General features: G+C 41.8%; 1 protein-coding gene across 1 annotated transcript; it reads left to right on the top strand.

Moving 5' to 3' along the window:
* The first annotated feature begins 362 nt into the window (after positions 1-362).
* LOC136436266 (neuropilin and tolloid-like protein 2) lies at positions 363-26,347 on the top strand. The gene is made up of 6 exons (XM_066430101.1): positions 363-524; positions 19,019-19,194; positions 19,702-19,812; positions 20,419-20,551; positions 22,301-22,435; positions 24,402-26,347. The coding sequence occupies exons 1-6, from the start codon at positions 401-403 to the stop codon at positions 24,563-24,565; spliced, it is 843 nt and encodes a 280-aa protein (XP_066286198.1). The 5' UTR covers positions 363-400; the 3' UTR covers positions 24,566-26,347.
* The last annotated feature ends 1,462 nt before the right edge of the window (positions 26,348-27,809 follow it).

Here is a 27,809-nt window from a genome sequence, read left to right as displayed (position 1 = left end):
ACCTTGAGCTTTCGTATGCTGCGAGCACTGTGCAGTAATCTACATCAAGGGCCTGTCATACAGAGCTAGAAGCTGAATATCGGAACAGAAGCATTACAGCAGGCAATATAATTACATACATGAAGCCTTGGAGAGAAAAATGGCCCTGTGATCGATGCAACAAAAAATTGTACATCATAACAAGATGGAAACGATTTAAAATATCAGGTTTTAGCTAATGATTGACGTCTGTAACACGCAAACAAAATTGCTTGCACAAAATATCATATTTATTCCAAACCACGACTGGGGTTTACACGGATGCATCCCTGTGCAGCGAACGACGCTGATTGGCCCGCGTGCGCACTTCCATATTTGGATGTGTTTCCGCGGCTTTCTGGCACCAGGCTTGTTCCCGGGAATGGCGATGGACGAAAGAGCGAGGATGGAGCCCAAACATCGCCCAACCTTCCTGCTGGTTGTCCTGTTTGTCTGCCTCTTTTCTTCTTCCCAAGCTGGGTTTCTGGACTCGCTAACCAACTACAGTAAGTGACATCTTTCTTGCAAGGCTGTTTTCGGTGGATTCTGTCATGCCGTTCTTCAAGGTGTGTGTGATGCGTAGGGTGATGCTGAGCGCTGTCGATAAAACTTCTTCATCAACCTTGATCATAGCACATTGATTTGGCGACAAACAGCGCCCCGATATGCTACATTTCGATACACATTTGTTAGTCGAGTATTCATATGGGTTCACGAGCGGAATATGAAAACATTTTGCAGTGCACTTTTTACATTTACTCCTGTGGCTGATGTTTGTATTAACAGTGTGGCACATACAACGGTTGGGGCCAACGGCGGCAGCAAGCTCATATACGTTGATTTTATATTTGCCTTAGTTAAAGACCCTAAACCTTTACAAGGATGTCTATCACTCATATACATTTATTTGACGCATCTTTGTTGACAATGAGAGTTAAGTATGTCCCTTTTACGCAAGCAAAAAATACTTCGGGACGTGATGTGTGGTAATTTGGACATGCATTGCATCCAAGCGCGCTCCCTCAAGGCTAAGAAAGCCATTCCTTCTAAGCTTCTTGATGCGGGCGCCCTGGAAACTCCCTCGCTGTGGCTTGTCGTTGCTCTGTGAAACCCCGCTCCCCGTTCTTTTATTATAGATTCGCTGGCTCTCATCTAGCTAGCGTTATGAGTTACGGGCCATCGATTCCCGACCTCGGGATAGGACCTCTCTCCCCCCGCCGACCGCTCCGGTTCATTCCGCATTCAAAAATGTTCCTCGTCGTGTCATCAGCGTACAGGGGGCTAATTTGGACAAACAAAGTTCACGGCGCTATCTAAAATTCTATCTACCGCTCCCTGTCGATAGTGTGGTGGGTAAAACGGTGTGTCTGCTCTCTGCTAAACATAGCTGTGCTTTCAGATGAACGAGATACAGTGCGTCGATGAACGTTAGACATCTAGGTAGAATATTACGTAATGCAAAATGAGTCAAGGAATTGGATAAATTCCAGTCGCTTGATTTATATTTTATATTACGTGAGATACAGTGCAGTTTGCCGTGAAAGCTTAGAATGACCTGACCGAAGGAAAAGTCTAGGACTCAAGACATTGTTCTGTAAGGAAGGCACCATTTGTATTATCAATGAATAAGAATCAGCTACATACCAGCTTTGTGGAAACCTTTAGCATTGGGAACCGCAATGACATCATTATTTACCTATCTGTTCAACGACAGTTCAAAAATGCAACATATGTATCTGAGAAATAAAGGGACATTGACAGATAAAAGCTATGCAAATGAAGACTAATTTGCATAATTAATGAGAAATTACTGTAATTCCATATTGGTAGATAACTTGAATTTCATACTCGTGGCATTTGGAAGTTATGTGACAGTGAACATAGTTGGATATAAATTATGCAAATGTGGACCTAATTTGCATGATATATATTTCTTGGAGATTTTAGGTCTCCGAACTCTTGTTTCATTTTGTGATACTTTGCATGCCCGTCATCTCGTTAGTTTGTATGACCAAAGGCTGATAACTTCTTACTACATCATTGAAATGTATTCATCATTGCATACAATTTCATCTTCTGCGATTACATCCTTTATATCTTGAAACGATTTTCCTTCGTTTCATCCTCACAAATCTTTAAGAAATCCATTGCTCCTTGCTTGTGGAATTTTCCATAAAAATCTTATCCACTTGGAGAAATCGGTAAGATCTCACCGTGTTAGTTCACTGCGCTTCTGAAAGCATGTCGCCCTTGGATGATATCCAAACCGATAAGTCCTGCCGATAGTCACCATACACAACTCCCTGTGTTCAAGATTACCTTTCTAATCGCCCCTCCTGCTAAGATGACGGCTGAGATTTCTTATCGGTGGATGAATCATAACAAAACTGCTGCAAGCGTGCTGATGCATCTACATGTATTCACCACCGTTAACAGAGCTTTCAAAAGACTGAGCCTACGCGTACGTATCGATTGTAACCGAAAAAAGGTTTAGGCGGTTATTGTTCTTCGGAAAATCTATACCGCAGTTGTTTCATTATCACTTAATTAAAACTATCAATTCTGTTGGAAGTAGGGAAGGAAGAGATCTTGATGGATGGGCGTTCACTGCAGATATCTGGCTGGACAGCGCTGCACTCGGGGACGGAGAAAATGACTGGACTTTGAGAGTCTACAGCTCATGTGATTAAGGGAGTGCACTGAAGCTAGGTGTTACTGCTAACTATGCAGTTCCAAACGTTAAGTGTCTTAACGCTATGTGGATATGTTTGGGAAACCGTGCTAACCATATTATCTTTCTTCATATTCTTACAAGATTGTTTTCTTATATTTTTCCGTACAATGATTTAAGAGGATGGCATCTTTTTTTTAGGATTTTAATGTTTATCAAATACTTTGATAATTGCAATCTTCTACATTTTTCCGTTGTCTGTACAATCGCATCTGATTTTATGGATCGGTGTTCTCCCATTTTTCTCTCATGGCCTCCTTTCTTTTCCATTTTCTCGCCATATTCTTACAAACATTTTTTGGCTGCAATGTTTTGAAATGATTACACATTTAACCAGAATATCGTATACGTATACGTATATCGAATACCATAACAATCTTTTTAATGAGTTTGCTCAGTGCAAAGCCAAAAGACGACATCCAGGCACGGAACTAAAATGTAACCTCCAATATTTTTCCGCCGTCTGTAAAAGTACGAATGATTTTATGGATCACTATCCTCTCATTTTCCTTCATGGCCTCGATCCTTTCTTTTCCATTTTCTCACTAATGTTCTGTCGTTGACCCGACCTCTATGAGATTCTCTAAGTCAAGTACACTACTTTAGTCTTCCTCCTAATATCACCAGCCTAGACATGCTCTGCGTCTGCCGCCGTGCCATGGATGGCGTTAATCTGACGTGACTGACAAATGTAATGGCAGGCTTTCCAAGTCAGACCCATTAGGATATAACTTCAGAGGGAAAGGCGCTGTTGCAGCATGTACGCTGCACACTTGTAGCTTTTCAGAAGAAAGCTTGCTCTCAATCAGGCGTACAGTAAGAGCATACTCAGCCAAGAGGTAAAAGCTAGGCGAAGCGCCTTATACATGGAAATGCCAAAGGGGAATATGCTGTACGACCCCTCAAGGATTATGGTGGAGATGGAATAGAATCAAGTGATTTGTGCTTTGGAAGTGCTTTAAGATGCTACCGTGGGGTTCTGTGGTGGCGTCTGATAGGGGCGGGTTATATCATTTTTCAGGTCTAAAATATTTTTTTTCGGATTTTTAAATTCTAACTTACGACTCGGTTGGTTGGTTGGTTGGTTGGTCGGTCGGTCGGTCGGTCGGTTGGTCAGTTGGTTGGTTGGTTGGTTGGTTGGTTCGTTCGTTCGTTGGTTCGTTATCTGGTTGGTTCGCTAGCTGGTTGGTTCGCTAGCTGGTTGGTTCGCTAGCTGGTTGGTTCGCTAGCTGGTTGGTTGGTTCGCTAGCTGGTTGGTTCGCTAGCTGGTTGGTTTCCTAGCTGGTTGCTCGCTTGCTTACTATGTAGGTGGGAGGGTGGTTGTGTGTATTGGTAGCTGTTGGTCGATACGTTTGTTTGTTTGTTTGTTTGTTTGTTTGTTTGTTTGGTTGGTTGGTTTACTCGCTAGTATAGGTTTTTGGCTGGATTGCTTGTTTGGCAAGCAACAACCTACCTTCTCTACTTGGTACGTACATGCTTTGTTGAAAACCGGTGCAATTTTGGGATTTCAAAGCTGATCGAGACAGCCTCTGTATCCATACTTCGGCATGTAAAGATGAATGATTTCGCTGTGTACCAAGGCTGACATATATGCACTCACTGTGTACATGATACACACAGAAAGCGGAAACGAGCTTCTGTAACTCATTTATATTCCTCCTGGTCTCGAGCTCTGAGAGAGGATCCGGCTAAAGCGTGCTGACAGCATCAACGGAACGCATCCAACTCAACAACACTGGCAATACGTCAGTTCAAAACTTCGCTTACACCAACTAATATTCATATGCACGAAACGCTTGTACAATAAGCGTGGAAAATGCAATCATGTGTTTATTTTCACATCTTTTTTAGCCGTTTTTCCATAACAAGTCCAAATATCTGACTGTAATACCGGCTTGATGAAGAGACAGAAAGTTCGTCTCGACAGCTCTCCAGAGCAAACTCTTTATGTTGTGTGCAAGGTTTAAATATTTGTCAGAAGTCCAAATATATCTCACTCCATCTCATTCAGCTCTTATCTGCATGCTCCCAAAGGGAGCGTGGCGTCTTGGTAAACAAATCTCCAGGCATATCTATTCCTACTTGCCTCGCAGGCTGTGGTGATGTTGAGGCCACCAGCCTACAGATCGCTGTTCATTTCAAACAATTGATGGCAAAACGATAAATGATAGGAATTACCATAAACACAGCCTCACTCAAATCGAGGCAGACAGCAAAAACAGCCCGCTGATGAAAGCTTCCTAGTTATTTCATAAATGCACCTGTGGTTCTGCTTTAAGGTATAGAACTGCATGCAAATTAGTATCCAAGGCTTAATAGTGCGCAATTTGCGCGTTTTGACAACCACTTATGGCAGCCCTCTTTAGGCGTTTGGCAGCACTTTCATTTCAGGTTCCACGTAAGAACAGCTTGAGCTATCTGTACACCGGGCCTCGATACCAATTTCTGATAAGATGGTGATAAGAGGGTTATATTGGTATTTTTTGGAAAGATGCATATCTTGGGGAAGGATAAGAGGGAGCATTCTGTTTCTTAAAACCACCTCACCACTCGTCTTGGAAAGGGAAGCAGTTGGAGAGTAGAATATGTACATTTTCCCGAATGCAATGTAATTTTAATGTTATTCGAAATCATTTCAATGTCGATATTGTTAAATCATATTTGCAGTTCTGCGCATTTAGAGTTAAGCTCTCTTGGGTGGATATGTTAGTGTTTTAAGTCTATGCTGCACAATTTGAGTTACCTGCCGCATCATATTTGTGAAGTGTTTCGTTGTTTTGAAGGAATGTCACTGAGGGCAGCCTCACGGCTGAGCTTCTAGTTCTAACTAGTTGGTAATTGAGAGACCCCGGTTCAATCTTGGGAAGGACATCTCAGTTGGGGCTGCACACGTCTTTCGGAAGGGACGTAAAATGGTGGTCCCGTGTTCGAGGAGGGGCCCGAGCACATTAAAGGGGAAGGGCCAGCAACTCTTCCCTGAAAAATATACCCTGCTAACAGCAAGAAAACTTGCAGATCTATGTGCACTCGGCACTATATATAAGGTGAACAACGCAACACCTTCTTTTGACTTGATGTGTGCGTTTACTGTGTCGTCTGTGTCTGTTTCCTAGTCGCGTTAGTGCCTATCATCTTGAGTGCCTTTATGTTTATCCCCACAAGTAGACCGGACCGTCCGCTGGGTTCTCTCCATGATTGATGAGTGCTTGTAACGACTGAGTTACATTGAGCTGATTAAATGTCCGGTCTCTGTAGAAACTCATAATTAGATTACCATTACCGCTGATCCGTTTCAAAGTGAACTGGCGCGTAAACCACTGATGACGTCAAACCAGCCAAGAGGAAACTCCCCCCCCCCCCTTGCCACAGGGCCGTTACGTTGATATACTAGTAGGACACTTGCAAGGATTAAGCACAATTTTCATTCCTTACGTAGCTCTTAAAATAACTAAGATGCTGCTTTCAAAATCATCAGTACACCTTTTTATTACATTTCCGACTCAAGGCATCATGGGAATCTCGCGAGCGCTCGTAAAGTCACGCGAGAACTCGCGGACTTTGATGATCATACGACCATAACGATGACAAGGGGAATTAGCGCGGTGAAAAGGGCACCACATCTCTCCTGATTCCGCCGTTCCATCATGCGTCTGCATCGGGATAGCCTGATATTTTCTCGGCGCCGAAATCGATCTGTCGTTCCATCTTAATCGGCTGGCCGTTGTTTTGGAAAGGGTGGATATCTAGAGCCGTGTGTGCCCGTGTTAATCTTTATATATCATGGCCTTCGACAGGAACAACGTACTGTTAACAACCGCAAAAATCAATTACCATCAGGGTTATCACTTTAGCATAATGAGGACAACTTTCGTACGTCTGCTTCATCGGAAACTAGCAATAATTTATGGAAGTAGTTTTATCGGGGTAAAAATAGCTTTGACTCTGCACAGCGGGTTCAATACATATTTACAACAAGAAGGTTGATAAGAGGCTTTGTAGTCCTTGTGTAATCACGTCCCCGATAAGTCAGAAATGAGCTCCATAAGGTATGTGATGTATCAGTAAAGGTTGGCGGTAGCTGGCGCTTATCACAGAGAAAGATACATTCATATGAGAGGGGGCAACACGCGCTAGGACACCATTTGCGGTAGAAACAATACTGAACACCATTAGAATAATGCATATGAAACCTGTCTTTAGTTGAAGACATCCAAAATGGCTTCCCGGGGAAGAGTCTTGGAATAGACATGCATCTATATTTCGCCTGTCAACACAGCGTTTGTTCTTTTTCAAGGGTAGAACTTAATTGACTTTGCATTCTGTTCGCTGATTGGCTGGTAAAGACGTCAGCGTATGCTTAAATACTAAAGAAGACGATACCATGCGTGGATGTTGTGTAGATGTTTGTTTCTTTTTTATAATCTTGATTGTCAATCGATTCAATTTTTTCTTGCGGCGTTGAAATGTTACTGACTTCTGCCAAATGGAAACATTGCTATGTACTGGACCCATGGGGTTTTGAGAAAGACGCCGAAGCTATTGACCAGTACATTCCATTACTCGCCTCGTTGCCGATTGACTACATTTAAACAACGCCCACACATTGCCTAGGGACAATACGTCAACGAGATTAAGTGCAACAAAGGGATGGAAAACCGTGGGATGTGAAGAAATGGATGAAACATTTGTATCTTTAAATTTCTGAGTAGTAGGCGTTGAGTTGATGGGTCTCTTTCTCCGTAGACATTGCAGAAGACACATTGCAGAAGACAATGTCCCTTGATGATAAGTGTATAAAGTAGCACATTGCCCATTTCTACGCACGTTTTCAAATAGAAACACTCACGCAATTACCTCCAAAAGTCGATCAAGCCTTGGGGGGTTGGACGACAAGTAGCAATGAAGCTAAAGTCAAGTCACCCTGGTCGATTAGTGGAGAAATCATTACATCAGCTGCTTTTCCAAGAGGATGCTGCCATATTTGGAAATTGAGCGTGGACTTTCAGAAATGAGGAAGAGAGAAAATGACAGAGAATCTCATCACAGAAAGGTGTACGTCCTGTCATCAAAAGTATATGACGTCATATATATAATTTCATTTTTATATTTTCATATAACTTCTCTTTATCATCGTCATCAGCCCTATAACTATTCTGCCGTAGTTGCAGCATGACGTTGTGCAAAAACTGCTCTTAGAAAGCATTTAAAAAATTTGGAGCGACGTTTGTCAAATGTAGGCTCAAAACGATCCTAATATTATTTTTTTATATCTAAAGAAACACCGGGCCAGACTTTGAACAGACGTGGAAAATTTTGCATATTCTAGATTAGGGGTGGGTACCGGTACAAACAATTCAGGTCCGGTCCAGGTCCAGGTCCAGAGGGTCAGGTCCAGGTCCGGACCTGTACCTGTACCTGATTATAGTAGTGTCGCAGTACATCATATTTTGGAGAGCGAGACACACGCAAAAGTCTCCAAACGTCATGTCTGGAACGATATAATTTCTTAGGTTTGCACTTTGTCTCAAAATTATAATTATACTCTTCTTGCCGTCTGTTTACTAATCCTTTAAATGTTTCTAGGTATGATTCACAGCTAACGTCTTCGAAAACGAAGTTAAATCTGCCGTTTTGTATTTTCTTAGACCAGTTATGTGGCCGCCTGGTACTATGAATTTTCTAATCGGTCCATAGGCCGGTCCACTGATTTTTTACGGACCGGTTTTTTTTTTACCGGTCCATTAAGAAATACCGGTTTTGTACCGGTACACGGTACCAGTACCCACCCCTATTCTAGATGCTACTTAGTGACAAAGACACGGCTGAGTAAGTTAAATCATGTGCCTGTTCGGTGGATGCTGTTGATTTACATTGTTGGAACTTGGAGGGCTATTTGGTTATACATTAGCCAAATGTCCCTCCAGCAAAGCGACTGTTTTGACCCTATGATCTACGAGCGAGCTAAAAGGGCAACGCATTTCTTGAATCTTTGCCGAAGGAAGTGACTTATTATCTGACGGTATTACTCCTGGCAATGTCTAAACGCAAATGTGGGCCCAGGTGATTTCAGCACAGCGCTGGCATCCATCTTGAGGTGCAGCCTTGGGCAACCTCTCCGGTTTGTAATACATCAGGAATTCTCTGAACCAGGCAGGATAGGGTCATGTCTGCAAATACGTGCCTGGAGTACCTTTTGGTCAGCCTTACAAATTGTTGATATAGATGTTAAAGACGGTGTAGTCTTTTACCATGTCAGGTTTCCATGGCAAACTTGTTTTACAATGCAAGGAATCCTTACCGATCTCAAGCGAGCATAAAGATAAACGTGGGTAGACACAGAATCAGGTTTGGCGGGAACACAACCATTTATTCCTTAAACGGAATCGTAAACAAATATATAAACAGATGAGTATAAAGGAAATCCTTACAAATTGTTGATATAGATGTTAAAGACGGTGTAGTCTTTACGTTGGTGCAGCCGACATTCGAGACTTTGTTTCGTTTTTCTTTTATTGGTTTTTCAAAATAACATAACAAAATACAATAAGTGAACTATCCAGCAAGAACTGATCATGTCCAGATAATATGAAATCATATATAATAATAGTAACGAAGTTCGGTGTAAAGTTTTAAACACAGATTAACAATGATGATAACATAAATCAACAATAATGGTAACATAAATTTTATCCAACAGAAATTAAAGTGTAGTGTAGCAGAAATTAAGGGATTTCCAACATTAGAATAATAATAAAGACTTTGCTTCGTTTGTGCTGGTCTGTGTCTGTAGGTAGTTGAATACGCTGTCAGTAGAGTGGCAGGAAGTCAGTGAGTGGGAAGATATCAGCAAAGGAGTGGCAGGAAGTAGAGGTCAACAGAGGTCGTAGAACTAGAATCTTGAGATGGAGCTTTGGGCAACTTTTTCTGGTTTGTACTCCATCAGAAATTCTTTGAACCTATCGGGAATGGGTCGTGTCTGAAAATACTTGCCTGGATTACGTTTTTGGCTATCCGTCGATATAGATGTTAAAGACGGTGTAGTCCTTACATTGATACCGCCGATATTCGAGACTTTGTTATACAACATTTATCTATTGTACTCATTTTATCGGTTCCACCCTCTGATTACCACATTTTATGCCAATGTGCACTTTAGTACGTTTGATTATAATTGTCTTTCGCAAATCCTTTTTTGCTTTGTATGGTTATACGAAGGGACGTTCAGATGCATTATATGTGCCTTCTTGTCGTAATTGGCTCAGTTTTCGTAGGTATTGCAAAATGTTTATACTGTTTATAAACTATTTAGAGTCGGCACCTTCAGCAGAGTACATGTATAAGTATTCTGAAATATGCAGACAAAATTATCCGGCTGATAAAAGGTGATATCAACCAACATAGTTCAAACTAATCACAATAATCAAGAAAAAATAAATAAGATATGAAATCTTGATTAACTTTATGATGCGTTGAAACCGCGGGAACGAATCGTCTGTCAGCACTCTGCGCGCCACGGGACTTCAAGGCCTTTAAATTTGCCAACATTATTACTGCTTCTGGAGAGGGCGTGTCGTTGTGTTGTACCCGGACGTGATTTGGAACCAAAATTAGCCTGTGGAGATGCAGGGAGATAGGGAAATGCATGAAGATAGGGATGTCCTTGTGGCTCAACTGATAGCAGCCTCAGAGTTGAGCTCTTGGTTCAACTTAGTTGGTAACAGGGAGACCCCGGTTCAAACCCTGGGGTCAGGACATCTTGGTTGTGGCTGGACCGTCTTTCGGAAGGGACGGAAATGGCGATCCCGTGTTCGAGGAGGTGCCTTGAGCACGTTAAATAATAACAACTAGCATCTCCTTCCTGTAAATATGTACCCTGCTACATAACCAGCAAGGAAACTTGCTGCTCTATGTGCTTCTAGGCACTACAAGGGTCTGAACGAACGAACAAATGATGCAGAAAGATAGATATTCCGATCACAGCAGAGCGCCGAGAGAGCGCCTGTAGGTATAAAACATAAACCCCGTGTTATCGCAATTCAGGGGTAGTTCAAACGTTGATAGAAGAAACCAACGAGGCGAGCTACAGATGAATTAAGATGTTAGTATGCTACTGATAACATAAGTCATCTACTGTAACATCGGGGGGTCATATCAATAATCTTTTTGCTGCGAGTGTATGGACGACAAACAATCGTTGATATTTATAATCGTTGATATTCATTATTGATCCTCTGGTGCTGATCTTGAAATAGAAACTCAAACACACAGAGTAACGTAGTCATGTCAACAAATATCTTGTCGTGGCTAGCTAATATAGTGCCTGCTGACTTACAAAAATACCTAATGATGTATGCTAGCCTTTATTGTATTAGTAATTAGGATGTTAAGTTTTATTCTATACCTCTGTTTTGTACTATGCGTATGTTAAATAGCTGTTGCCATACATTGTACCGTGTAAAATTAAATTGTCATGCAATAAAGTTCTCTTTGTGAGCACGGCAGCAGATATTTATTGCCAATTTCTTACCTTGGCCCTAGTATAATCATGACTAAAAGGGATGGTAGTATCCTGATCCAACAAGCCCCTAGAAGTACACAGAACGTAAAGTGCACTTTGGGGCGTCCATTTATTCATGGAGTTTGAAGGCGACCTCTGACCTTTGCGGTGCGTCAGTTCTACTGAGCTTCAGGCCGAGCTCACGGTTCAATTAGTATGGTGCCCAACAGCCGAGTGGAATGCCAACAAACCTGGCTCTCCTAGCAGGGGCGAACCGTAAAGCATCGCTAGGGCAGGCTGCCTGGACGCGTGGCACTTTTCCAGGACCCCGGAGAACAGTATTTTGCAGATAGTTTGCTTGTAAACTCCCTGTGTGCTCTGACAGTTGGCGCCACCATAAACTTACAATGTCAAGGAAATGTGACAGTCAATGTACATGTGCATTCGCGTTTGCATATATACGTTATGTACATACACACAAAACACAGAGGGAGAGAGAAGTGCTATTCGTACAAATGCGGCGGCTATGCCATAAAGGAGAATTCTATGCCTGCTTCTTTTCCCCAACTGCTTACTATTGCATTCAATACACGACGATAGACACAACTTTTAAAGACCGAGTATAGGATTTGGATTTGGATTGGATTTATTGGAATTGCAACAGTGCAATACACGTGGGACACAGACAGCTATTGCTGATGCTGTGACCCACACACATAATGTACCCGATTTTTACACTTGGGTGGAGGGGGGAAAATCGTGTTAAAATTCCTTTTTTCCCAAAGGCACAAGATCGGTGGCAGCAGGGAATTCGAACCCGGAACCCCTTGGTTCTGATTCGAAAATCCTGCTGTTACGCCACACGAAGTCGTCAGAAGCTAATAAAGACACCGTTATGAGTGACTGTTGTACTGAAAGCGTCTGCAAACCTGACGGATTGCCCTGGCTCTTTTTGAGATGAAGGAATAACCTGGTGAGTGATGGCGCCATGTTCCACAGGCATTATGCACTCCGCTACAGGCGTATTGAATCACAAACATGGACGTTACCACTTATCATCGAAACCGGAATGGACATAGTGTACATAATGTACATATCACTGGGCGATTCAGATTGGCAGAGCCTAATAATACCCTTGATTCCATATATATCATATATAATCTCAATGCTGCAAGAACAGCAAGTAGTTAGACCCATGTAGTAAACGGGTATACAGAGAGTAATGTCTGTCCCTGGTGCTGAAAGTACCGATGTTATCACACGGGCCATCCATCTGGATACAGTTACGAATTACACCACAGGGACGTCTTGTGATGTGTCTGAAAACAATGCAAATCAACTACAAAATGTGTAGGCGTATAATATCTAATCTACACAAACATGTAAATACAAAATGATTACATGGGCAGGTAAGTTTAGCAAAGGTAGCACTGTTGTCTCGCATACAACAACCTATGCGTAGGCATAAAGGATTTAATCTATATTGTGCACACAAAGACGTTAACAAAATAAAGGCACAGACAGGGAAATGTAGCAAAGGAGCACTGTTATGTCCCGTTCAACAGACTATAAAATATTCCTAATGAAATGCTGTCTTGATGGATTCCAACTTAAGTGCTCTCTAGGCACCTTTGTTGCACCATTCAACCGAAACAAATTTGTTTACATCATACGTCAATTTAGAACGTTCAGAATGTTCCTACTAATGAGTCCCCTGGAAGTTTGAATCTGTTGGCAACAGACGTCAGTTATAATTGCACCAAAAACTGTGGCAACCTCCTGGGATTCCTGTGTTTACGCTTACCGATTAATCCCAACATACGTGCGCTATTTTTCTACTCTTTAATTCTGATCAGTGATTGCCAGTGATTCCCCACAGGCGAGTAGGGACACAGCCAAAATACTGTTTGGGGTAAATTGGAAGATAATCTTATAATTTGCAGGAGACGTCGTTTGAGGCGCACTGGGCACAGAAGCCTGCAGCGGTTAGATTTAACGTTTCTGCAAATTTGCTCCAAATTAAGCAATGCATCAAACCTGAAACAGCATTTGAATCGAATACTTTTTTAAACATTTCTACCTTGTGGTGGCGGATGCAAAGCAAACACTAGAAAGGCAACATTTGCGAGCAAATACAGCATGTTTAGCCATACTCCTCGCCATGCAAAAAAAGGATTCTCCCAAAATAACAATGGACCATTCTAAAATACTTGCACTAAAAAAATGAATCACCCCAGTCCAAAATTGAGTCTTCCAGTAGCACCTCAACACAATATGGACCAGTCCACAACCATATCCACTAATTGATTAACAAATACACTTCTGCTAAAAAATGGACTTTTTCATAATCATTCCAGCTCAAAATTGAAAGAAATAATTAAAGAATCCTCCCCTTGCAAGAATGGGATATTCCGTGCCATTTCCATGTAAACCAGTCGAAAAATATCCGCTGAAAATTACACTCTTGCGCATAATCAACCCAGTTCAAAATTGAATTAAAAAAGATCAACCCCAGGGGAGAATGAAGTTTTCCATAGTATACATATGAAGATTTGACAGGAGACGAAGGAAATGACCAAAAACAACATATTTGAGTCAATTCAAAGTCACCGAGAGGGTTTTAATATAATATTTGTAATATGTTTGAACTGTTTTGATTAAAAGAATGTCTAAGTCACAATAGTTCTAAAGTGTTCAAACAATTAGAATTGAAACTTATAACATGTTTGAACTTATTTCACATACGTTGGAAACATTTCGAACGTAACTACACAAAAATCTCTTTATTTAGAACAGTTTCAAACCATCTATCCAAATGTTAATGTTCGAACAATTTGTAACAAAAGATTTTCACAATTGCCCTCATAAACGAAGGTGCTAAGTCCTCCTGTGTGTTTCTGCCTATTGTCGGTGGCCGCGCTAGACCACCAGCGGATTTGTTTTGACGGAGCGTCACCCGCGCGCGACGATGTACACTGTTCGGCACCGCTAATATCCGGCATTTTCCCGCTCCAAAACACTCCACAAGACCCACGTTTTTAGTGTTTTGCCTCTTGTGCAACACGATTCGATTTGCATTACTAACGGGACGAAAATGATAGAAAAAATTCACCCCGTCCCGGCGTCCGTCCCAAAAACATGAACGACATGAAAATATATTTTCTTACAGATTCAATCACGAAAATCAACAGCACGGGATTCCAAATTTTCGCAACGGCCGACCATTTATCATGGTTGAACTTCCTTCCAAGGCGTGCGATAGATAAACATTCCCGGCACATAATAGTCACTAGTACCAGACTAACGCAAGCTCATGATGATAATAGGGAGAAAGTTTGTCAGTGAAGTTTGGCCACCAGAGGGTACATTCATTTAACGTTACAAGCTAGCGCAAAGGGGCGAATCATTGACCTTACCGGGGACTGACTCTACTGGCCTAATCATTCCTTTTTTGCCGAATTCTACGATCCATACGCCCGTACGTAGGACATGTAGGAAGGCCTGGTGGTGGACGCTACACATCACGGGAGAGTGTTGGTCCGAGACAGACAGCGGCGTGCTTTCGATCGCGTAGCGGCGACGCACCGCTGCGACAACGTGCGGGACCAAAACGCCTGTCCCCAGTGAGACCATGTGTTTTGAGCGGCATGCCCCGAATCCGTCTACCATTGCTGAATGTAGCCCGATTCATAGAGGTCTATTTTGTAAGCATTATTTCATGTACCCCTCAGCGTGAGAATTCCTTGTGCAACACTTCGCTACATTATATGTTTAAGTTTCCCCCGCGCACCGCCTACCACCCGCCTTTGATCATGTATGAAGTCGGCGGCAGAGAGAGATCATCAATCAATTTTGACAGGAGTGTCGCGCCAGTCTGAGGAGAAACGATCTCCCGTGTTGTGTTGAAAAATTTGGAGTTTGAAAATATCTGGAATAACTAATGCTAGAATAAACATTCACAAAATCATTGATTTAACTTGTTTTCTGTTATAAAATTTCCTAAACTGCAATATAACCACTGAGTTTAAGGGAACATGGTGTTTTCCCGATAATCACGTTAAATGTTTATGTCCGGTCTTTCCTCCTCGTAAGCAAACTTCCAGCTTGGCCAGGTGCAAGGCACTAGGGGTCAATGACCTGTAGGTCATATGTAGTATTGAAAGTGACAGAAGTGGCAAATATTGTCAAGAAAGCCCAAAATAAATCGTTTTGAATATATGTATGCCGAAAATGGGAATGTAGTCCTTTAAATATTTGTTCAAGCCACATATACAGCAAATTTCAGGTCATTCGGTTGAAATACCAGGGCGCAGGAGGCCAAGATATGCTAAAAATAGCCTAAAAACCTCAATAAAATCACTTTCAAGGTCAATATCAAAACAAGGAAAAGAACGCACATTGGTTTTTGCCTACATTACCTCTGTACCAAATTTCAGGTCATTTGGTCAAAAAATGACAGAGATGAATCCATTTGAAGATTTGACAGGAGAAGAAGAAGAAGAAGAAACATGAGAGAAAACAATATGTTTAGCCATACTTATGGCTAAACATAATGACATGACCAATAAACATGAGGTTAAGTAACACTTCAAGGGACTGGAGGGGTCATAAGATTTCAGATATAATAGACTTTAAGAAATTCATTTTTCAAAAACTTAATCACACACCAGAAAATAGGTTTTATTTCTTCCTACAATTCATGTATGAAGAGTCATACTTCAGAATGTTGCTCATTTCGGTCTGATTTGGCTTGAGGATAGAGCTAACGTTATTGAGGTCAAAGTGTAACAAGCAAGGTCAAGATGGCGGATGATTTGATCGCCTATGAGGTCAAATGTCGTCACTCTGTAACAACGTACATAGGAGGGGAAACAGCGGTGTGTGAAACGAGCCTCGTCCGCCATATTGTTCGAAAAGAGGTTCGATTTTTCTTTAGCTTGACGGATGACAGAAAAGGTCGCTGTGGGAAATAACGAACATGATATATGGCGGGGTCAGGATATCGGGGTCCGTGTAGGGAAGAGGTGGTAACAAAAATGTTGACCTATTCGTAGAGAAATGTCACGCCAGTCAACAGGGATCTCCCTAATGGGTAATATATCAGCGTCTCGCGCTTCATATATACTGTTTTGTCCATATTTGATAATCACAATACTGGGATGCAATTAGATAAAGCTCTTTGTGGTAAGGGGGAGGGCAGCGTGCGACATACCGATCCCTTACTGTTTTCGTTTTTCTCTCCTTCCCATATTTTAAAAAGTATCCCTCCTCTCAGAAACCCTACAGCAGTAACCTTTAAACGTTTACTTCACTACTTCTCAGCCAGTATCCATTTATCATAATTCACAATGTTTAAACGGTGGCTATGAGTCATAAAACCAATGATGTTAGCCTGATTTGTATAAAAGGCATAAGTTTGAAAATTGCCTAAAACAGCTGCAAACTTTTGCAATAATCTTCCGTTTTAGAGTCTAATGCATTATGTTCAATTCCCCACGAATGTTAGATCTCTAAAACCCTGCTAATCGATAACTCCGTATGCCGTTTACCCAAGAGAGTAAGTAGGTAGTGATAGCTGAGATATCCCTGCCTGGCATGAATGCCAAAATACATGCTTTAGCATACTCCTGGGCCTTTCTAGAATGAGGTATAGCTTACGTTTTATAATGCCATCTCAGCAAGCCTGGTAGTTTGCCTGTTGGATCGATATTAGGTCAGGCTAGGCCAAGGCTGTAGTTTAATAGAGATCTTGAGACCCCTGGGCTTATTCTTCTTAGCATTGACCTTTGATGACGTTACTTGGGTGTAATGTGATGCTATTATCTGTGACAATATTTGCGAGCTAGAGCAGCGATGCGTATCTCTAATGCAGAGGCGCTTGGTTGCGGTGAGGATTATATGTATGGAGTGTTATATTTGCAGTACAAAAAGTCAAACATTGGAATACAGACTTGCTAAAGTTTTATGGTCCCTAAAGCTCAACTAGTAGCAGTGTCACAGTTGAGCTCCTGGTTTGAATTAGTTGGTAACTGGGAGACCGGGACAGGGCATCTCGGTTGGAGCTGCGCCCGTCTTTCGGAAGGGACGTGAAACTGGGGTCGCGTGTTCTAGGAGTTGCCACGAGCACGTTGAAAGGGGAAAAGCTAGCAACCCCTCCATGTACAAATATACCCTGATATTGAAACAGCAAGGAAACCTCCTGAACTATGTGTCACTAGGTACAACAAGAATTGAAGAAGGAAAGAATGGAAGCAAACTAAAAAGAAATCCAAACCAAACATTTGAAAAACATTTCCAGACGGCCATAGAAGGGGCGGCCATTACAATAAAGGCTTTCCTTAAAGACTATAAATCCCTCCCACTGAAAAATGATTGCACTTTCCCTAAGTTGTCTTGGCAAAGACATATAGAGAGCTTTACATTTCATTTGTAATGTGCCAGTCCACAGCCTCCGGCAATACGTTACCTATCTCGCCCTGTACTAGCTGTCTCTCAGTAGTTTTTTCTTTCTATGATGTTAAGTTAAAAGTCGTGTTGAAGCTAAGACTGTACTGCTTGGGGTGATTTTTCATTAGCTAGAAGGCATGTCAGGTTCTACACATTCATCATTGTCTATCTCTATCTCTCCTGGGGGTTTACTGTGTCTAATATTTGAATATTAAAGGCTTAACATGCCGAGTTTCATGTAGGCATCTTTGGACATATTTCTAACTATAACGAATGAACTTTCAAAGTCACGGTTTATTTGAAATACAGGAATACGCTAGACAATTTCCGTGGCAAAACTCTTATAACGAGAAGAGCAAAGACGTGACATATCAGGATTAACCATTCATCTACAGTCCATACAGTATGCTCCAGTGGTTATTAAAATGACTCCTGATACCTATAATGAAAAGAAGCCGCGGTGTGCGAGTGCGAAATGAAAATAGACTTCCTCCTTTGCGTTCAACTTCACTAGATTCCGGCTGCGTAAACTAATTTCTGCGCCAGAACATCCTGAAAAATCTAATTACTCTTAGCACTGGCGGGTACGCGAAGTGTTTTACAACGTATATTGTGATTCATTGCCCATACTGCTGTTGGCAGTATTGTGCTTTTTTTTTTACTTAACCATTGCGGTAATTGCGTGCCAGAAGGCTATGGAATACAAAAACCAATAGGTTTCTGAAGCTCTTGCGCATGTTTCGTGAATCTAATATTGTATCTAATTACTGTTGCCTGTGCAATCGAACAATAAATACAAGAGACGCAGTCGTAAACTGTACTCTGCGCCCCTCCCCAATACTCATTTTGCAACACTTCATCAATTGTACTTCCTTTGGGTTTAAACGGGATAGACATTGACAAAACACATAATCTTGAACTTAGAATCCACTTTCAGCTTTTTCTACATTTCTTAAACAGCCCTTGCAAACAATATAAAGCAAGGATAACATATGCCTATGAGTCCTATGAGAGATGTCCATATAGCTCAAATGGTAGCCTAATAGTTGAGCTCCGATTGAGCTGGTTCCAACTAGAACATCTCGGTTGGGGCTTCACCCATCTGTGGGAATGAACATGAAATGGGGGTCCCATGTTTGAGGAGGTGCCTCGAACACGTTAAAGGGGAAGGGCTAGCAACCACTACCTTCAATACCTCCTATTGAAACAGCAAGGAAACTTGCTGCCCTATGTGTATCTGGGCACTACAAGGATCTTAACGAACGAACGAACGAACGAACATATGCATATCACGTTTGCTCAATGTTTCGTTCTATCTCACACAGTATCCATCAAGAACATGTGCAACAAGACGATAGATGCATCCGACTCACAGTACATCACGTGGGACGCCAGTGCCGAGGGCGTGGCCACCTCCTACATCTACGGCTACGATGACAACGTGTACTGCACCCTGACTTTACGTTATCCAGGGAGACTATTCTACGTGCAGTACATCCAAGTGAGTATATAATCTATATTTACTACAGCTCATCACAAAACAAGACAAAAATGCCACAGAGGTTAAGGTATACCAAGCCTAATTTTTAATGAAATAGATGAGAGAAGTAGTTTTAAAAAAAGAGTTGGATTTGAAGTAGAACTCCCAACATGTTGACTTGAAGAGGTTTGATATCTCGTGTTCTGAACATACTATGGCCATGATTGTTTTCAGGGAAGATAGCTCTTTGGTTCGTAAGAAGCGATGTAGATATTGTGCTCCTAGCAGCCCAAATTGGAACTGCAGGAGGCCATTTTGTTAGAAACTTTGGAAGAGTACGATTCAATGTGTTTTCCCTGCATCTCGTGTTCTGGACACGCTATGGTCCTTATTGTTTCAGGGAAGATAGCTCTTGGGTTCGTGAGAAACGGTGTAGATATTGTGCTCCTAGCAACCCAAATTGGAACTGCAGGAGGCCATTTTGTTAGAAACTTTGGAAGAGGTCAACACAATGTGTTTTCCCTGCAGGTGGATATGGAGAAGCCGTCGTCCCCGGACAAAGATTGTCCGGACTACGTCAGACTGTACGATGGGAACTCCACACTGGCCACGCCCCTGTCGTCTGCCGTCTGTGACTATGTAAGTAAATCATAATTAATCAGAAGACAGAGTAGCCAGTTAGCCTGAGTGTCATCCTAGCAAGTTCCAGGGCTCCCATGCTCTCCAACCAACACCTCCCTGGTTGGTGAAGGGAGAGTATGGGAGCCCTGGAACTAACTTTACTATGATGACACTCAGGCTAGCAGTCAGCACTGCTACAATGTAATTCTTTCTTCTTTTACTTATTCGTTTTTCATTTATTCATTAATTCTTTCTTTCATTCATTCATTCATTCACCAATTCATTCCTTCATATGTACGAAACCTTCGCATGGAAATGATCGATAACCTTTATTGTACATTCATGCCCTATAGGGCTAAGTACAGGCATACAGATATAAAGTACATATAGTATAAATAATGACACTGACGGGACCTCTAATCCTGACCAAAAACATTGTTTTTTAAACCACTCTGATACATAGGTTCGGCTTCTTCTCGTCTCTTTGTGGTGTTAAAAGTATTGGTTGAGACGGGTTTGTTTATTAGCGTCAAGGTGTCAATCCTCTTGAAAATGTGAACATCCGATATCCATATTTAATGTTTGTAAATATGATCGTCTTTGTTGTTTTATGTAACATAACAGAACACCGCGGATGTAAGTGTGATCTCCAGAACCAACGCTGTGACGATAGAGTTCAGCTCCGACAACAAGACGACCTCCAACAAGGGCGTCCAGCTCCTATATTCCACATTCTACAGGCCCACCAACGACAACAGTGAGTTATCCTATAAGCCCTTTCACAGAGCCAAGTGCGCATGTGCAGTGTCAAAGGTGAAGGCCTCTGGCTTGATAAAACGGTTCTTTTTTCGACATTGTCTCGATTTGCATAACAATGCCCAGACGGGTTTTGTTTACGTCTTACCTTTGACACTGCACATGCGCACTCGAATCTTGGAAAGGACTTATAATTGTCCTGCCTAGTTTCCCATATTTCAGCTGGGGGCTGTTCTACAAAACCTTAGGTCAAATTACTAAGGTACTAAAAGATGTTCTTCTTTTTAGTATGTATTTTTTTCATTGATTAATAAGAAAACGTACAGGACACAGAAGTGTTGCCCTCTAGCAAGCACGTAACATTAACATCGCCTCTGGCGTATGCTGTAACTAATGCTTCGGTCCCGATTGCGCCGGTGCCCGTCGGGGGTGTAGTCCCGACCGGGCCCCGAAGCCACAAATTTGTCCCGGTGTACTGCCGGGTACGGGGGGGGGGGTATCTCCCGGTGCTCGTACGTTTAGCTCACGGCGTCTGTTTGTTACCGAGCCCCGCGTTCAATTTAAGTCTGAGTTTAATTGATTCGGGATCCCGGCAGAGCCCAAAATAGCCCGGCAACCGCAGGTTGTCCGACGGGGCCAAGTAGGGGTCACGCCCGAAAGTGCAAAAAAAACAGCCCGTGAACTCCCCGACAGGGCCCCTTTTTCCAATTAGGACCGAAGCAAAAGTCTAAGAATACTGGATGATATCAAGCTTGCCGCCAACCCTCGAACTAAGAGGCCCATACCCTTCAGGTATAATGCCGTAATAATATACCAGGCGTAACTTGTGACATAACTCGGTATAAAAGAACAAGTCCGTGCACAAAGGGGGTCGCGGTAATGCCCGTCTGTAAACCCTAATGACGTGAAAACTATGGCGCGTCGGAGTCGTGCAATTACGCCGTCCTCCAAAAACATATTGAAATGTATCGACCTCTTCTGTGTTCGTCATTTGGCCTCCTCCCAGGCGTAAAAGCCAGCATGGTGCCGACAATCTGTTCTAATCAGCAAATCCATACCTGCTCGTTGTGTTGATTTTATCGTTGTTTTTGCTCCAGATTAAGAGGAATTGCGTCATCATCAGTCATTCGTGCAGAATCGATTCCCTGTGTCTCCCAAATTGAAGCTATGGATAGCAGACAAAAGGGCCAAACTTTTAACATTATTCCATCAGGGTGCATAATTCCGCCACCCTGAAAAATGATCTCCAACCCAACGTTCCCCAGTACAATGCACTCCTGTGTATCTAAACTGTGCATACCTGGGGGTGCTGCACTAGAGATCTCTCAAACCCACTGTTTTTCAAAGTGGCGGATTTCTCTACCCCGTTGGATTAATGTTGATGGCGGTTACGTTAGAGACTAAATATTCAGGAAAGGAGCCGCCTTAGCACCATTTTTTAACAAACTGCAAAAGACCTGATTGGTAGGTTTGATCCACTCACATCGGGATAGACCACTGCTCTTCGATAAGTGTGGTGGGTTCTTTTACATACTCGACGTCCTCATACACAGATCCTCCACTTTACGTCACATCCGAAAGGACATCCCTTACTCACCTGAGTCGAGTGATGAAATAGGTGTAAATTATTTTTCCAAATACACAAATTAGGGGCCTGCTAGGGGTTCGAACCCAGAACCTTCAGATTCTAAATAAACATCACTGATTCATATCGCACTGTACTGAGTATGTTTTCTCTGATGTTCCACAGAAACGTGTTCGGGAACTGACTTCCAGTGCGACAGTGGGGACTGCATCTCAGCAAACCTGATATGCGACTTCCAAGTCCACTGCGCCGACAGGTCAGACGAAAGTAGTAAAAAGGGATCCGCGTCCAGTTGCATAGGTAAGGTGTCGCCTCCACTGTCTTGAAATCTTAGAAATCAGTTTGCCTCATTTGATGTAAATCGTTATATAAAACATGATTATCAAATTATGCAGGTCCCTCAGTCGTGCTTTGCAATGATAAAAGACTTTACGTTTCACAAATTATAATTATTACACATAATCATTTGTGGTGCCACTGATATAAGCAAATTGCTTGGGTAAGGCACCATTGTGTTGTGTGTTGTTCTGTATTTTGCAATGAAAAAAGTTCAATTCTTGCCAACAGATTGCTCGCCAAATGTAACGATCGTGGTCGCCATTTTCTTTCGACGCTGTGTCCTTTCTTCTTTTGTTGACGCATGCGTAACGTGACGTAAAATGATCGCTCAGTTTGGCAATTACATCAGCACATTCCTGGCCCCATAATTTAGCAGTCACAACAACCACCGTGGGAACGATGTGTGCTCGATCGATGGAATCCTCATCGACTTCATCACGGCTTTGGGGTACATTATCGACCGTGTGCCGCGACTAAATTCTGCCTTGTAGACCCGAAATGTGTTCGTCATTTATTTCATTACAGTTTTTTGTGTGTTGGACTTTACACGTTGTTCTCGCAGTATTGGTGGTTATGTGTCTCTTTTGACACCATGTGTATATATTGGTCTCATCCAATAAAGGGTTTTTACTACTTACTAGCAATTGCATTTCGTAATAAGAAACAAAGCATGGCATTTTGGGTTCAAGTTACGCACGTCAGAAGGTTAACCAATAAACGTTTAGATTGACTGGAGGAAAAAAGAATACCACTAGAGCAGCAGCCATTCCACGAAGGATCAAACTAGGAATAAGAGTTGTTTTATGGAAAGACAAACGAATCTACAGTTTTCTATTGTTTGAATTCTTGGCAAGTTACGTCATACATAGCTTGAACGCTTTTGTGCGTACCTGCGCAAAGGTCTTGTACTTTTATGACTTGATATTGTTCTCTACAAAAAGTAAGTGCTAAAACATGTTTTTGTCGTGAAGCATCTGTTGCAAACATGTCTAGGGTAAAAACCTAGAGAAATTGCAATAAGACTCCTTGTCCTAGCTCATTTTGAATATTTGGAGAAGCTACAATACTGGTAATTAAATCAATCGGACATCGACCACCTATACACAGCCCATTAACGTTTTGACGAGCCAGAAATGAGCGAATGGCACGGGATAGGGACTAGATTAGCGACGATTTCATCACCGCTCTGGTTGCAGTAATTGGAGCCGTTGGACCCATTCGCCATATTCAATTTGCTACGCGCTAATTACGTCACCGATACATCATGGCTGACGTGTATCAGGCTACTAAATGATATTAGTAACATATGGGCCACGAAATTTGACAGCAGGCCGTGAATAGTGTGAAATATTATGATATTCAGTAGATGATACTCACCGTTCACACCTAGTCAGGGAGTTTGAAAGAAAGACAGGATTGCTACTTTCTGAAGATCCTGAAGTCTGAGATAACTGCCCGTCATCAAATATATTATTTTATTTTGTTTGTGACCAGGCTTTGCTGATGCCTGTAGTGACAGTGTGAAATGATGTAATTGATTAAAGAGGTTATCAAATCAGCTGAAAGTGGTCGTTACTCAAAGCGTTTAGGATACTAGTATTAGATTTACCCATGGTTTGCCGTTTTAACTGCGCATGCATTGTGCGTAAGTTATAACGGCCCCTTAAGACATAATCAAAACACGTTTTGACATGTATTAAACATGATCTAGACAACTGTTACAAATTAGGCATCTTCACCCTTGACCTCGCGCCTGCGCAGCTCAAAATGTGAACCGCCTTGTAGAGGTAGAAAATGGCGAAACTGGAAACTACATAGTTCTCATCTTTTTAATCACATCGTAGACATGAAATATATCATACATGGCATAACGTTACCATCACCCGTGACCTTAAACTTATGCATACCTGGCGTTAATTTCTTGCAGAACTTGGCGTGTTTGAAGACTTCTTGAAGACCTTCCTCAGCCTCGGCCTGGCCGCCGTCATCGGCATCATCGTGGCCGTGGTGGTGGTGCTCATCATCATCATCATCGTCTGCTGCATCTGCTGTTGCAAGCTATGCAAGAAGTCGGACAACACTGCCGTCTAGGGACGACCTCTGACGTCATAAACGGTGGAGCATGGCGCCGCCATGATCTCTGTGCAAGAAACAAAAACGAAACAATTAGCTTCCACAGTTCCAGGGCATTGTGGGTAATGTCAGAGGTTGATGGCGTAAACAAGATCCACATTGTTCTAGTAAAAAACGTCGCGACAAAGACCTGCTGACAAGTTAGGAGCTTTAAACTTTGAACTTTGCGAATGCGCACTTGGAACTGCGAACCAGCTTATGTATACCCACATAGGCCAGAGAATATGCTACTCGCACTCCAGGGTACTTTCTCTGAAAATAGCTTTTACATTAACCTGAATCCTCTCATTTAAAACGGAACAATACACTGAAAATAGCTTTAACCTCAACCTAAATCCTCTTCTTTAAAACTAAAAAAAAAAAAACATGCACAGAGATCAGGGCACGTGCCGTTTTTCCCCGTCATGGTAATTTGCATTGCGCAGGTGTTCGTGTATGTGTGGAATTTCGATAGACTATGGTGCTGTATATTCCCAGGACTAAAGGTGTCTTTTCTCTAGTAAGCCTGATATCTTCAAACACGTCAAAGTGGATGCTAATGAGATGTAAATCCACACCATGCCCGCTATTGGCTACATCATAATCTCATTACGATGACTAAGTCTATATATTACATTTAAGAGCAGCAGCAGCTAAGGAAACTATACATCGAGGCATACTATAGAAAGAAGTTTTTAGACCCATATTTCCCCTTCTAACAACCGGATAACATCGCGATGGAGGTGACAAAAGACATCTTGGGCCCTGCTTTAAGACTTGGAATTAGAAGTGGCAGTGCATGCTATAAAGAGTGTTTAAAAGCAAAGTATCTATTGACTGACTATCTACAAAGCTGGCATTACGAGAGTGATTTGGGCTTTTTTCTACATTTTCTGTATTGGACTACGTAAGTGCTGGGCAGAGGCACCATATGACATGTATTGATATGATGTGAGGAATTTTGTACGTATTAATATTGCGTAACGTAATCGATGTTTGGTGCCATCGTCAAATAATGAAGGCAGCTTTCCTTGTGATAGCGGCCTGAGTTTGACGTTATGGTCAACCAATAGGAAGTTTCGTTCCAGCCAGTCTTGATTGACTATTCAAAAATCTCGAGGAAATAGTCACTGCTACCTGAATCGATTCACTGATTAAACAATACAGAAATGAAATATTATATTAATACAATTGTAAATAATTATTGTAGATGTGGCTTAACGTACCACTGCATGAAATTAAACGTCTAAATCCAACAATATAGTAAATATTAGACCAAGAATGGAGATCTGATAAAATTTGATATTTGATTAGAGATCACATTATACATTCCCATAAAAAGATGAACTTAGGAAAGTATTTCATACGTTACCTCTACATTTGGAGGACTTGATCAAATCTTTTCAATCAAGGCTGACAATACCAGTAATTACTGTTAGTCCGCTGGAATGTATGCCTCAAGAACTCTTCAGGTTATTAGATGGTCTTGATGTATGTTGTCTCTTCGGGGTGTGATGCGCATTCGGCAGACAGCTAGTGAATGTGTACAAATATGAAGACGTACTGATATTGACAGTAAGGTAACAAGAAAAAAATCTCCTTTAAACATCTTTACATGGAGTATGACGAACTCACTTGATAGAAATATGCCAATATGACGTCTTAAGATAAAAACGTTTTCTTAATGTACAGTGTCATTTGTGGTGAGATAGAGTCGCTCAATATCAGCCAATTTAAAAATGTTACGCTCGTTTTTGAATGTCACATTATGTGTGCTGTAAAGATTATGTCGCCGCAGCTTCTAAGCGACATCTTTTATCTCACGCACTTCAAGAGGTTTAGCAAGCGCGAAGCACGACTGTGATCAAATTAACGCTTCAAATACTGATAATCTATACTCAATGTTTTACAAACTTCGGCGTGCTTCGATATAGTAGTGTAAGAAAATTGACATTGATTCTATTCAGTTAGATCTAACCAAATGGCATTTTGACAAATGGATTTTTTAATGGTATAAAATCATTTGACTTAAGCTTGGATTAGACAAAATCTAAAATATCCAAGATGGAATCTAATAACATCTTTCTTACATTTTGTTCTTAACTGCAGTGTCTACATTAGAATAAGCACAAAGTATCGTTGTACGTAGGTGAAGGTTATGTCAATGTGATCCATTGACACTTCTGGTGCGGTGTTTTCCATGGTGCATATTGTATTGACTTTTCAATGGAATAAATCGTGTCTATATATACATCAGTGTAAATGCCTTAATTGCCAAAAAGGTTATGTTTTCAGTTACGCTATCATGGGGCTAGGTCTGTATGTATGTCGAAGGCATAACTCGAAAAACTGTGGATGAAGCTTCATGATTTTTGAAGGCGTCGTGTAGCGGTTGTGGGAACGGAGGTCAAGTTCGAAAAAGGTTTACCTGGCGTTTTAAAACAGTACTGCAGCGGACTGTGTATGTATGTGTGTTTGTATGTTTTTGTAAACAATATAACTCGAGAAGCTGTCGATGGTTGTGCATGGTATTTTGAAAATAGGTAGGGCTTTCAAAGAGGAAGGCCAAGTTCGATAATGGGCCTCCTAGCGGGTACCTAAGGTACCACAACGGAGATTCAAAGTTTTAGGTCAAATTTTCTTGAAGTGAGTGAAATATTCCAATCATTATCCTGGAATGAGGACAATTTACTCAGTGATTTGCAAATTCTCGACGAACTCGGTAAGCTCTGATTCGGTCAAACTTTTCAAATATTAAAAGTTCAACTTCAACCATCGTTGGGAGGCTGTCCGAATAAAGGTCACCCATGTGTGCGCGTCAAGGAAAATATGTGTGTGTTTTTTAAATCTATTTATTGGTTTGGATGCTCAGCACACACAGCCAGGGCTGCCCAACTTGCCTGTTGCTACTAGTATTACAAAGGGCTAACCCTGCTGACAATGATAAGTCATTACAATGGAATTTTGACATGGACAGCATAACGATCTATAAATGTGTGTGTTCGGTCCAGTGATTGCACACCTCAGGCCATCGTCCTGTAGCCTAATTACAGTGATGATGTAGTCACCTGGCCTTAGCCACACCCCTTCATCCCAAGGCCCTTCTTCTTAAGACGTCCATGTCACTGCTCATTGTTTAAGGTGGTAAAAAGGGACACGGAGATCCGGATTCACAGATACGGTATTGGCATTATCTCGGTATTCCGGAGTCAGGAAGACTGGT

The sequence above is a fragment of the Branchiostoma lanceolatum genome, chromosome 1 (assembly GCF_035083965.1).
Source record: "Branchiostoma lanceolatum isolate klBraLanc5 chromosome 1, klBraLanc5.hap2, whole genome shotgun sequence".
In the NCBI taxonomy this organism is placed as follows: domain Eukaryota; kingdom Metazoa; phylum Chordata; class Leptocardii; order Amphioxiformes; family Branchiostomatidae; genus Branchiostoma; species Branchiostoma lanceolatum.
The sequence above is the reverse complement of the archived record's forward strand: the minus strand, read 5'-3'. Positions and strand labels throughout refer to the sequence as shown.

Coding starts and splice junctions, on each gene's coding strand:
- LOC136436266 (XM_066430101.1), top strand. CDS start 401: ATGGCGATGGACGAAAGAGCGAGGATGGAGCCCAAACATCGCCCAACC. Junction 19,195..19,701: donor TCTACGTGCAGTACATCCAA/GTGAGTATATAA, acceptor TTTTCCCTGCAG/GTGGATATGGAGAAGCCGTC. Junction 22,436..24,401: donor ATCCGCGTCCAGTTGCATAG/GTAAGGTGTCGC, acceptor AATTTCTTGCAG/AACTTGGCGTGTTTGAAGAC.